At 46.3% G+C, this 14,119-nt stretch overlaps 1 protein-coding gene across 1 annotated transcript in view; it reads left to right on the plus strand.

The window, feature by feature from the left end:
- The window catches only part of ush1c (Usher syndrome 1C), a 132,041-nt gene extending 130,509 nt beyond the window's left edge, over positions 1–1,532 (plus strand). Inside the window, exon 28 of the mRNA XM_039740557.1 lies at positions 1,275–1,532. Coding sequence (XP_039596491.1) covers positions 1,275–1,287 — 13 coding nt within the window. The 3' untranslated portion in view covers positions 1,288–1,532. The remainder of the gene's footprint in view (positions 1–1,274) is intronic.
- Positions 1,533–14,119: the final 12,587 nt, after the last annotated feature.

Raw genomic sequence — 14,119 nt, forward strand, 5'->3', positions numbered from 1 at the left:
GATGGATTGTTGATTGGACAGATGCATAGATGGATGGATGGATGAATGAATAGACAGATGAATGGAAGGATGGATGGTTTGTTGATTGGACAGATGCATGCATGGGTAGATGGATGACTGACTAGATGGATGGAGAGATAGATGGGTCTTTGGACGGACAGTTGCAGAGATGTGTAGATGACTTGATGGGTGGACAGGCCGATGGATGAATAGACAGATGGACAGCTAAGTGTCCACTCCAGCTCCCTCCAGCTGTCATTAGGGTTTGGCTGAAGATCAGATAACGTCAAAGGTTCATCCACAATGCGTTGTGCACGTTCACCAGCTATGAGTGACTAATAAGGTTCCTTTTGCCCCAAAGCTCTTCACACCGCAGTTTCCACAGGTAAGGTAACCCACCCCAGCAGGTATGAGCCACCACGCCCAGCCCATGTGTTGCTATTTGAAGCCCATCTGCCCCGACGTGACTCTGTCCTGTTTGTGTGTTTAGGAGGCAGGCAGCATCGCTCGCCCCCAGTGCCAACAGAAAAGCTTTCCAGGGTAGCGCCGCAATATACAGACAAGGGTACCTGCTTCAGATGTAGTGCCTGATGGTAACTATGCCAGTTTGGCCTGAGACCTTGTAGTGCATTTGGCTCGACGTGCTTTGCTGTTTTCAGGAGGTTTTTGTTTTGCGTTGCTTTGTTTTGTCTTTGCTGTAATGTTCTCATGTTGTGATGTTCGAATGAGTTTGGTGCCCGGTGCCCATCTGTCGTTCTCTGTCAATGAAGAGATGAGGAGGTGCAGGGTGTGGGTGCTGAGAAAAGATGCCTGTCAGTAATCTTTGGTTGGTTTGGTGCATTTCCGGACCCTGTGGTCAGTCTCTAATGGTCATTCTTTATCATATGTAGTGCCTTTCACTATGAGGTGACATGCCAGCAGGCAGAAGACTGACTGAATGTAGGAGCTAAGTGGGGCCTCAGCCCTTAAAGTGAGTCTAATAAAGCACCAACACTGCCCCCTGCTGGCCTCCTCGATCCCCAAATGTCATTACAAGAGTGACCCAATCAGCTCACACAGTGAAGTGCCCCTCAGCCTCCTCTCCCGGGTGACCCAGGTCCACATTGTGGCCCACCCCTGCTCAGACAGCCCGCCATAGCCATCCTTTATTATCAGCCAGTGGTCCATTGTGGACGTAGGGCACCTGTGATTGTTACTGTTGTGTTCCGAATGGTCATTGTGGTGGGATATGGCATTGATGGACGTGGAATTCTAAACTCTACTTTTCCTTACAGGACTTTCTTTTAGAAGAGAAGGCCGACAGGACAGTGCCAAGGCTGCCACAAGGGGGCAGTAAAGAAGGTTGCCGTGTTACAAAAACTGCACAGAGCAAAAAGACGACAAATCAAAGCGGATTTCTCCCTCAATCGTTTGAACCCCTTGGGCACAGAGAGGTGCCCACAGGGGGTGACAGCAGGAGTTGGCATATCAAAGACGAACTGACTGGAGTCAGAGGGCAGCCGCATCGCCAAATTGAGTGAAATAAATTTGTTGTGCAAACCAGCTGTGTTAATGGGAAATCATTTCATGTGCGTCATGTGGGCACAGATGCTGCCACTTCACAGATCTGGCGTCCTGCGCCCAGCTGTTTTCTGTGTGGCGGTTGCATGTTCTCCCTGTGCCTGTGTGGTTTTTCCTCACCCACCACTAAACACCTGTGTGTTAAGTTTAATGGTAATGCCAGTCGGGTCCTGTGATGGGCTGCCACCCTGAATGTCATGTTTCCTGCTTTGCACCCTTGTGCTGGGATAGGCTATGGACCCCTGAACCTTAACTGGATTAAGCAGGTTTGAGGCCACCATGATGGCTCATGTGGACACTCAGCAACCAGCTGACCCTCAGCTCTCATTCAGTAAGGTGCCCTTCAGCATGCCAGCCTGCAGTCACAATGGAGCGCCACCTCTTATCCCTGTGGCTTCAGGTTTTTATGACTCCAGTGTCTTACCCAGATGCCAGCTCTTCTCATCACTTGTTCAGACACCCAGCTGACCCTATGAGCTTGCAGCCATTTCCTTGGAAGATGGATGGCTGGCTGGCTGCTCAGTAACAAAAGAGGCAATGACAGAGCTGCAGACTCGTGTGCCAGTTTGAACTTCAGGGCACATGGAATAGTGGACTTCTAATGCTGGAATGGCCGGTGCCCACCAGGTGAGACCCTCAAAGCTCTGGGCATGCAGATGTAGAGATACCTCGTATCAACCGTGGGAGTCGATGAATAGTAAAGTGAAGGCCTGGTGGAGGGCAGGTGGAGGGTGAAAGTCGACTAAAAACGCGGGTGATGTCCGAAGAGGGGAAGTTGAGCAAGTCGAGATGAGCCACGGGGTCAAGTTGGGGGGAAATGCGCATTCACCGAAGGTGTGAATCACCCTGAAAAAAGCGCCACAGTGGGGGTCTTCATCTTTCCACTTGACGTGATGGCTTGGCTGGCCTCGTCATCTCTAAACTTCCAGTCCAGGCCAACCCCAGCGGCAGGGGCTTCAAGGCAGGAAATCACCCCAAAATGAATGCCAATCCATTAAGACCCCAGGCATATACCTAGAGGACCCCAGTTGATGTGGGGAGAACATGCCAACCGACAGGAGTTGAGCCCAGCTCCAGACTAACAGGAATGTGGCTAATAAATGGCTGGTATGTTAGAGTGTCACAGGGTGGTCCCACAGAACCACAAAGCCACGTAAAGTGAACCCGATTTACTAAGCTGCACTGCCATAAGCTCAAGCCTCAGACTCTGGGGTGCCCACTGAGGGGCGCTGATGAGTGCCACTCTGCTTTGCTGTCACACTTTCCCTGCGCATTTGAATCTGATTTCACCATAAAAAGTGAACTGGCACAGTGGGCTCAAGATGAGGAGGCATTCACCATCTGTAGGTTGGAAGGATTTGGCAGCTCCTCACATTCTGCTTCATAATGTCAGATGTCAGGAAGATGGTGGCAGATCTCCTTGCCTGCAAGACAGCGGGTTGCATTGATGCCATGCTGTGCTTGACCCCGCAGTCCAGCTCCCCATTAGACCGTCTTCTACCTGGCATTTTGGTGGGAGTGCCTCAGTGTGCCCAATGCAAGGCTGGCATCAAATCCAGAGACGGTGACTGCAGACTGTGAAGATGGACGTCCCTCTGCCAGCAGTTCCTGGTAAGTTTGGGGCAAATCTTCAAAGGCTCCTCAATTTTTCATTCCTTTGCACCCACAAAATTGTACCTAAAAACTCTCCATTTACCTCGGGCAGGTGAAGGTTCAGCTTTGGGGTTTAACTGAATATAGTGCCTTTAACGGGCAGGGTGCAACCCAGTGTGAACATGTGGCACATAACCCGACCTTTTGCCAGTTATTGTGCCCAATGCAACATTCAGGCTGGCAAACCCTGCCTGTCAATCACTACCCATTACCTGGCAACAGAAATGCACCTCCACAGCCAATCAGGGCCCTCTGTGGGTGACGTGTGTATTTAGCAGGTGACCTGTCTGTCTGCACAAAGCCTGTGGCCTTTAAAAAAAAAAATTGATTAGAAAAAGCAGACACTGAAACTGTGAGAAGGGTCTGAGTGCAGACCCCCGGAGCTGCGCAGCAAACAGCTAATTAGGATGCACGTTTCTGTCACATGGTGGAAAATCTTAGAAGCCTAAACTCACATGACAGTGTCACTGTACTACACGACACGCCCACTGCATGACACGCCCACTCAACAGCACTTATTATGCATGAGTCAGATAACTCCGCCCACAACCCGAATCTTAACCGTAGCATAAGGATGTTTTATAAACGCAAAGCAGGAGGTATGCCACCCTTCGAAATAAGGGGTCATGAGAAAGACGCTAAAGATTGGGCGCATCACGTGGCATCACTGATGCATAACGGACAGGTTGGTCTGCAATCTGATTGGCTCTGCAATGGAGAGGAGCTCTGGAGGTCTGCAGTGAGAGTCTACTGGAAATGATGGCAGAAAGATGTCCAGTCTGAAGGGATCACTGTGCCCACCAGCGGACTCAGAAAACTGGTGAACCTGATCACCTTCAGTCACTGCGCACAGGCCAGGACAGACGCCAGAGAGCTTGACACGTCACACTCCATTAATGACACACTCATCGATAGACAATTGGGATTATTGAGCTTTTAATTACACAAACTCCAGAGGAGCTCTTGGACTGCCGTGAATTAAAAAGTCGCAAAAATACTCAAAACGCCCACTAGAGGGAGACATACCTTCAAAAACCCGGCTAATAATACAGAGGGCAACGTGGAATTTTTATGAATAAAAAATGCATTTAAAAAAATAGAAAGCTCTGGTAGACAGAAAAGAAACAGCTGGACAAGTCTGTAAAGGCCTAAGGAGAGCAACTTAAAATCAGCAATCCAGCAAAAGAAATCAAGAACAGAAATCCAGCAAATCATAAAAAAAAAATCATTTAAAAAGCCCAGTAATCACCAGAACTCACCACACCACCAAGTGCATTCACAGCAAAACATTAAAACACAAGAAGAGTCTGGACGAGGAGAGGCCATTCAGCCCAACAAAACTCACCAGTCCTGTCCACTTCAGGGTCCAACTGTCCACCACACTACCTGGTCATTTACTCCATGTGTCTGTGGTCAGCCAGTCATTGTCCAACCTGCTACATCCTAACACAGGGTCATGGGGGTCTGCTGGAGCCAATCCCAGCCAGCACAGGGTGCAAGGCAGGAATAAACCCCGGGCAGGGCGCCAGCCCACCACAGGGCACACACACACACACACACTAGGGACAATTTAGGATCGCCAATGCACCTGACCTGTATGTCTTTGGACTGTGGGAGGAAATCCACGCAGACACGGGGAGAACATGCAAACATAAGACAGGGAGGACCTGAGAAGTGAACCCACAGGTCTCCTTACTGCGAGGCGGCAGCGCTACCCACTGCGCCACCGTGCCGCCCATGTGTCTATGGTTCTCTTCCTAATGTTTGTACAAAATTCCCCCTTCACAAGTTTCCAACTGTGTCCCCATGTTCTTGATGAACTCAATTTAAAGTCTTGATCCACTGGACCCTTCATCATTTTAAACCCTTCAGGCAGGTCTTCTCTTCATCTCTCTGAAGGCTCAGCTCTTTTCATCTTTTCTCCTAACTCATCCCCTGTAGCCCTGAATCAGCCGAGTTGCTCTTCTCTGGACCTTCTCTGGTGCTGCTATGTCTTTATGGAGACCCAAACTGCACCCAGGACTCCAGATGAGGCCTCACCAGTGTGTTATAAAGCTGGAGCAGAACCTCCTGTGACCTCCTTGTACTGCACACATCAAGGCGCTATATAACCTGACAGTCTGTGAGCCTTCTTAATGGCTTCTGAACACTGTCGGGAAGTCAATAGCTTAGAGTCCACTGTGACTCCTAAATCCTTCTCATAAGGCGGACTCTCGATTTTCAGACCTCCCATTGACTATCCAGACCTCACACTTTTACTTCCTATGTGTCATTCTTTACATTTACTGACATTAAATGTCATCGTCCACAAATCTGGCCAAGCCTGTCTGCTGTCCAAGTCCCTCTGTGAAGATTTAATGGATTCCGAATTATCTGCTAATCCACCTATCTTGGTATCATCTGCAGACTTAACCAGCTGGTTCCTTACATTCCTATCTAAATCATTTATATTTATTAAAAACAGCAGTGGCCCCCGCACTGCCCCCTGCTGGTCACCACTCTTAACATCGGCCTTTTCTGATGAAATTCCTCACACCATCACCCTCTGCTTCCTGTGTCTGAGCCAATTCTGCACCCCACACCCTGAACTGTCACTTCTTTTAGTTTGATGCCCACCCTCTCGTGTGGCACCTCATCAATGACTTTTTAAAGTCCACATCAATAATCTCCTCTGCTCCACTCTGGTCGTATCCTTTTGTTGGCTCCTCATAGAATTCCAGCCTGTTAGTAAAACACGACCTCCCTCTTCTGAGCCCACGCTGACTGTCCTGTCCTGTTCTTGCCAGGTGTTGCTCCATCTTCTCCTTAATATTTCCTTCCATTCATTTTCCTGTGATGTTCATTAAGCTTACTGGCCTGTAGTTGCTTGGCTTGGCCCAGTCACCCTTTTTATGTAATCAGATGATATTCACCATTTTCCAGTCCTTTGGAGTCTCTCCAGTGCCCAATGACTTCCTAAACGTGTGTGCCAGGTGTCTCTATCTGCACTCGCCAACCTCCTTATGGTCTCAGTGGTCAATCTGATCTGCTCCTGGTGATTTGTTTCATGTCAGCCTGTTTAATCTCAGCTGCTCTTCTCTCTCTACATTTCCAAATCCCTCGGCACCTCCTTAGTAGTCCCTGTTACTGTTCTGAGGTTATCCACTCCCTCACTTGTGAAGACCTCAGATAAACGTGAGTTCAGGGGTCCTCTATTTCTCAGTCTGTATCTTTTAATTCCTCTCCTCCTCCTCTTTTACTACTAAAGAGTCTCTTATGGTCGTCTTTCTCCTTTACTGTTATTTCTATCCAACTGTCTTTTAGCCTCCCTGATCTCCTTCTTAATGGTTGTGATTCACTTTGCAGTTATTCGTCTTAGTCGTCTGTTTTTTCCTTTGCAGCTTCTTTTTTTAACTCTTTATTAACCCACTGTGGAGTTTTATTTTAGTTTCCTATTAATTCCAAATGTAGGTCTGTCCCTGTCCAGCATTACATTTCTAAACCTGCTCCACTGCTCCTCGACTGTCTCCACACTTAACAGCTTATCCCAGTTTATCCTCCTTAGACTTTGTTCCATCTGCTCAAGATCTGCCCTACCAAACTTCAACTTAACAGTTTTAGTCTTTACATTCACACTCTTACAAAACACTGACAATTGTAGTATATTGTGGTCATGTGACCCCAGTGATCCAATCACACCTTCAGTTCTATCCTGATTATTACGGAATACTAAATCTGGACAGACTTCACCCGATGTTGGTGCTTTAACATACCGAGTTAAAAGATAGCGACTAATTACTTCTACAAATTCCAGCTCTTGTGTTCCACCATTTGTAAAGTTATCCCAGTTCCTATTCGGGTGGTTAACCCTTAAACTGCCAGCACCAGCTATAGTCATGTAACTCCCTTCCTGTACTCCGTGTGCCAGGCCCTGAGCTCTTTATTATGGTGTCGCCGCCTCTATTGTTGGCATGTACAATACATGCCACCTTCAACCTTTAAACACATAACCAAATCATCATTACTCAAATTTAAAAAGGTCTCTCTTTACTTAAATGCAAAAGGAACAGGTTTTCCAAACTTGGTATTTTACAAATATACAGAGGTGTGAAAAACTATTTGCCCCCTTCCTGATTTCTTATTCTTTTGCATGTTTGTCACACAAAATGTTTCTGATCATCAAACACATTTAACCATTAGTCAAATATAACACAAGTAAACACAAAATGCAGTTTTTTGAGGTTTTATTATTTAGGGAGAAAAAAATCCAAACCTACATGGCCCTGTGTGAAAAAGTAATTGCCCCCTGAACCTAATAACTGGTTGGGCCACCCTTAGCAGCAATAACTGCAATCAAGCGTTTGCGATAACTTGCAATGAGTCTTTTACAGCGCTCTGGAGGAATTTTGGCCCACTCATCTTTGCAGAATTGTTGTAATTCAGCTTTATTTGAGGGTTTTCTAGCATGAAGCGCCTTTTTAAGGTCATGCCATAGCATCTCAATTGGATTCAGGTGAGGACTTTGACTAGGCCACTCCAAAGTCTTCATTTTGTTTTTCTTCAGCCATTCAGAGGTGGATTTGCTGGTGTGTTTTGGGTCATTGTCCTGTTGCAGCACCCAAGATCGCTTCAGCTTGAGTTGACGAACAGATGGCCGGACATTCTCCTTCAGGATTTTTTGGTAGACAGTAGAATTCATGGTTCCATCTATCACAGCAAGCCTTCCAGGTCCTGAAGCAGCAAAACAACCCCAGACCATCACACTACCACCACCATATTTTACTGTTGGTATGATGTTCTTTTTCTGAAATTCTGTGTTCCTTTTACGCCAGATGTAACGGGACATTTGCCTTCCAAAAGTTCAACTTTTGTCTCATCAGTCCACAAGGTATTTTCCCAAAAGTCTTGGCAATCATTGAGATGTTTCTTAGCAAAATTGAGACGAGCCCTAATGTTCTTTTTGCTTAACAGTGGTTTGCGTCTTGGAAATCTGCCATGCAGGCCGTTTTGCCCAGTCTCTTTCTTATGGTGGAGTCGTGAACACTGACCTTAATTGAGGCAAGTGAGGCCTGCAGTTCTTTAGACGTTGTCCTGGGGTCTTTTGTGACCTCTCGGATGAGTCGTCTCTGCGCTCTTGGGGTAATTTTGGTCGGCCGGCCACTCCTGGGAAGGTTCACCACTGTTCCATGTTTTGCCATTTGTGGATAATGGCTCTCACTGTGGTTCGCTGGAGTCCCAAAGCTTTAGAAATGGCTTTATAACCTTTACCAGACTGATAGACCTCAATTACTTCTGTTCTCATCTGTTCCTGAATTTCTTTGGATCTTGGCATGATGTCTAGCTTTTGAGGTGCTTTTGGTCTACTTCTCTGTGTCAGGCAGCTCCTATTGAAGTGATTTCTTGATTGAAACAGGTGTGGCAGTAATCAGGAAATTGAACTCAGGTGTGATACACCACAGTTAGGTGATTTTTGAACAAGGGGGCAATTACTTTTCACACAGGGCCATGTAGGTTTGGATTTTTTCTCCCTAAATAATAAAAACCATCATTTAAAAACTGCATTTTGTGTTTACTTCTGTTATATTTGACTAATGGTTAAATGTGTTTGATGATCAGAAACATTTTGTGTGACAAACATGCAAAAGAAGAAGAAATCAGGAAGGGGGCAAATAGTTTTTCACACCACTGTATATACAATACATAATAAACACAAACACTAAATTATTTACAGCTATACATATATCGTCGGTCCGGTACTACTGGGGAGCTCACCCTTATTAATTTCCGCAGTACGTTGGGGGCCCCAAACCGTAGCTCGGGTGTGTGGTGACCAAATTAACAAAACAGAAGTGTCCCCTTCACTTGAGGATTTAACTCAAGCCACTTCAAACAAACAAGCAAAAAACACAGACCTTGTCGGAAAGTCCTTCCCTTTATCCTCGGGTACCTCCGTTGGGCCTCCCGTCTCCCTGTCTCTGAAACAACCTCCTCACTCGCTGTCCGCCATCGCTGAACTCGTGTCCTGCCGTCTTTCTCTTCTTCAGGTCACCCCTTTTTTTGTTTTAGCGGTTTGCTAAATTTAGTTCCTCTTTCTTTCTTCCCGTCTCGTTTCGGCGTTCTGCCTCAACTGTCTTCAACTATCTTCCTTCGACTGACCCGGCCAATCAGAGGACACTTACCTACACTCACCTAAAGGATTATTAGGAACACCTGTTCAATTTCTCATTAATGCAATTATCTAATCAACCAATCACATGGCAGTTGATTCATTTAGGGGTGTGGTCCTGGTCAAGACAATCTCCTGAACTCCAAACTGAATGTCAGAATGGGAAAGAAAGGTGATTTAAGCAATTTGGAGCGTGGCACGGTTGTTGGTGCCAGACGGGCCGGTCTGAGTATTTCACAATCTGCTCAGTTACTGGGATTTTCACGCACAACCATTTCTAGGGTTTACAAAGAATGGTGTGAAAAGGGAAAAACATCCAGTATGCGGCAGTCCTGTGGGCGAAAATGCCTTGTTGATGCTAGAGGTCAGAGGAGAATGAATGGGCCGACTGATTCAAGCTGATAGAAGAGCAACTTGGACTGAAATAACCACTCGTTACAACCAAGGTATGCAGCAAAGCATTTGTGAAGCCACAGCACGCACAACCTTGAGGCGGATGGGCTACAACAGCAGAAGACCCCACCGGGTACCACTCATCTCCACTACAAATAGGAAAAAGAGGCTACAATATGCACGAGCTCACCAAAATTGGACAGTTGAAGACTGGAAAAATGTCGCCTGGTCTGATGAGTCTCGATTTCTGTTGAGTCAGAATTTGGCGTAAACAGAATGAGAACATGGATCCATCATGCCTTGTTACCACTGTGCAGGCTGCTGGTGGTGGTGTAATGGTGTGGGGGATGTTTTCTTGGCACACTTTAGGCCCCTTAGTGCCAATTGGGCATCGTTTAAATGCCACGGGCTACCTGAGCATTGTTTTTGACCATGTCCATCCCTTCATAACCACCATGTACCCATCCTCTGATGGCTACTTCCAGCAGGATAATGCACCATGTCACAAAGCTCGAATCATTTCAAATTGGTTTCTTGAACATGACAATGAGTTCACTGTACTAAAATGGCCCCCACAGTCACCAGATCTCAACCCAATAGAGCATCTTTGTGATGTGGTGGAACGGGAGCTTCGTGCCCTGGATGTGCATCCCACAAATCTCCATCAACTGCAAGATGCTATCCTATCAATATGGGCCACCATTTGTAAAGAATGCTTTCAGCACCTTGTTGAATCAATGCCACGTAGTTCTGAAGGTCAAACACCGGATTAGTATGGTGGTCCTAATAATCCTTTAGCTGAGTGTATATTACTTAACCTTACCCAATCCCCACAACTTGTACCCCATTTCAGTCAATAAACTTTATTAACACAAACTCACATTCGGACATTCCCTTTTTTTCTTTTCAACCTAGCCCAGGTTACAGTCAGTTCCCAGTGCAATTTGCCAGCATGCCAGCGCTGATCAATCCGTGCCATGTATTCGTTGAGCAGCCAGCTTATGACCACTGGCACCCCCTAGCGAATCAGCATCACTGCCCCTGGGATGGAGCCGCTGCACTAGACTGGCCTGCCAGCATCAGCGTTGGCATCTGTGTGCTCACGTATAGCCAGCTCAAGCGCAGTTGGCGCAGTCGGTGATTTACTGAATTTCATCGATGGCGTCAGTTACACCTTGTACATAGAATAATAGATTATTACAGTAGTTTTTTTTTTATAGTTCATTGTCAGTGTGTCACATGATCAGCGTTATTGTAGTTGTGATGAAACAAAAATGTGTTCCATTAAAATTTCACTTTTTCTTGGTGAATTGTGACGTTTCCTTAAAAAGCACAGCAAAAAAGTATTTGGGGCCCAGGGGTGCATTAATCCCCAAGTATGTGGCAGTTTAAGGGTTAAAGACCCTCGTGACTGTAATATCCCCCTGTAAACTTGTCTTTTTTATATTATTAAATAGATGTGTTTTGAAATGACTCTCTGTAACACACTCCCACTACGATACGACTTCTTTCCCTGATGCTTTCCAGATGAGGCCAGACGTCCTCACTAAGATGGGGCTCATCGTCCAACTGAAGAGGACTTGCATTTCAGTTCTGTTTAACATAAACAGCAGCCTTTTCTGTTCTGTCTTTCCTTCCTAATAAATGTGTACCCCTCTCTGTTACACTCATCCCATCTCTGTTATTTTGCCAGATTTCTGTTATTCCTATGATTTCATAATTATGCTCTGCCATTTACAATTCCAGCTCTCGTTTTATTTCTGATACTTCTGGCTTTGAGACAAGCTATTTGTAATGTGTTACTGCTTTTATTTTTACATTTAAATTTACATTACTATGTGTTTTTTTTTTCTACAACAACAACATTTATTTCTGTAGCACATTTTCATACAAATGATGAGCTCAAAGTGCTTTACATGATGAAGAAAAGAGGAAAAAAAGACAAAGTAATAATTAAAATAAGACAACACTAATTAACATAGAATAAGAGTGAGATTTGATGGCCAGGGAGGACAGAAAAAACAAAACAAAACTCCAGACGGATGGAGAGAAAAAATAAAATCTGCAGGGGGTCCAGACCTCGAGACCACCCAGCCCCCTACACCGTTCTACACCGTTATTTGTTCCTCCATGTATAATTCTAAACCTGGCCTGTCCTAATCTCCCTGCCCCCTCAATCCTCGACTAGCCCACTCACACACCCCCCACGTCCCCCTGGCACACCCTGGTGCCCCTCCAGTTCATGTGTAACCCTTCATGGCTGAACAGGTCCCATCTGTTCCAATAGGAGGCCCACTGCCCCTTAATCCTTTACCCTTCTGTCCCACACCAGGATTTGAGCCGCACATTAAGCCTTCTAATCTCCTCAGTCTTAGCCTGACTGGCGCGGGGCACAGGTGGAGACCACCTTGTCAGTTCTGCTCCTCAGCCTGGCACCTCACTCTTTAAATTTGGACTGCAGAACTGACCGACTACCCTTATGTATGTTGTTTTGTTCCAACATGGACAATGACCACTGGATCCGCACCACTGCTCTGGATGAGAACCAATCCACCGCCAGGCTCAAACCCCATCTAGTAGCAAAAAAGGGCAAACGTTGAATCTTTATAAGGAAACTCAACATTTATTATTACAGAACAAAAATGCTCAGTGACGTCAAAATAAAAACCTAAATAGCTAAAGTGGGTTTAACTCCCTTCATCTGTCCTAGCAGGACCTGCCCACCCATCCCATGATGCACTTGCTCCTCTTAGGGCTGCTAGGCTTTTCGTAACTCAGTGACCAGAACTGCACACAGCACTCCAGTCTCACCAGTGCCATCTACAGTCGGGTCATAGTATTACATGATTTTTATGAAATTTGATGATCCATTGTGGCTGGTGTAGGAACGAATGATCAAGAATAGTTGGGACACCAAGTGAGTCGTCCTGTTTAATTGAAGGGAGTCCAACGAAAAAACTAGCAGCACCTCAGGCAGGTAACAACAACCAATGCAGTAGAATTGAGGATCAAATACTGGAGCTCCGTCCAGTGGAGGGTTTCTTATATTGCACAAACTGGAAGGGGCGGGGCTAAGTGCCCTCACTGGACGGTTTCTCTGAGCTGCAGGGAGAAGAGAATGTTAGCGACAGTGCCCCCTCTCGCCCTGGCAGGTTATCACACACCTCAATCGAGCCCGTGAGGAGATCCCATGACGTGCATGTGTCACAACGTCCATCCATTCTCTGAATCCACTTATCATGAGACACCAGGCCTTCACAGGGTGAACTCACACACATACACACACACACATACCAGGGCCAATTTAGCAATGCCAGTTCACCCAACCCACACGTCCTTGGACTGTTGAAAACAAAAAAAAAAAATAGAACAGCCGGAGGAAACACAAAGAGAGAACATACAAACTCCATGCAGGGACCACCCCAGTCTCACCAGTGCCATCTATAGTCTGGTCATAGCATTACATGATTTTTATGAAATGTTATGATCCATTGTGGCCGGGTGTAGGAATGAATGATCAAGAATAGTTGGGACACCCAGTGGGCCGTCCTGTTTAATTGAAGGGAGTCCAACAAAAAAACAAGCAGCCCCTCAGGCAAGTAACAACAAAATTATTCGTCCCAAGCCGTAGAATAGACGGTCAATTACTGGAGCTCCGTCCGGCTGGTCACTCTGATGCCAGGCTTCTTATACTGCACAAATCAGAAGGAGGGGCGGGGCTAAGTGCCCCCACCAGGCGGTTTCTCTGAGCTGCAGGGAGAGAAGGAGAAGAGAATGTTAGCGACAGCGCCCCCTCTTGCCCCGGCGGGTTATCACATACCTCAATCGAGCCTGTGAGGTGATCCTCTGATGTGCATGTGTGACAACATCCATCCATTCTCTGAACCCACTTATCCTGAGACACCAGGCCATCACAGGGTGAACTCACAGACACACACACACACACACACATGCCAGGGCCAATTTAGCAATGCCAGTTCACCCAACCCACACGTCCTTGGACTGTTGAAGAAAAAAACTCCATGCAGGACGTGAACCCTGATCTCCTCACTGCAGGACAGAGTGCTACCACGGTGCCACCTTTCTTAGAGTATAATGTCATTATATGCCTGGCACCCCATGCTTGGCTCCAGCTGCCCCATGACCCTGGTGTGGTATGTGGTATGGATTATTATATTCATATTTTACAGTAGCTAATTGCCATTTTATTACCTCCCAGATGTCTGAGTCAACATCAACCCCAAATCGTGGGGGTCAGTAGCACCCATCTTGCATTCAAAATGAAAGTTCCTCGTTTGAATTGAACGGCCCCCGAATTGCATTCTGGTTAAGGAGTTTTATTTCCAAACTGCTTCTTATTACTGGCAA

This window comes from Polypterus senegalus, chromosome 1 (assembly GCF_016835505.1).
Source record: "Polypterus senegalus isolate Bchr_013 chromosome 1, ASM1683550v1, whole genome shotgun sequence".
In the NCBI taxonomy this organism is placed as follows: domain Eukaryota; kingdom Metazoa; phylum Chordata; class Cladistia; order Polypteriformes; family Polypteridae; genus Polypterus; species Polypterus senegalus.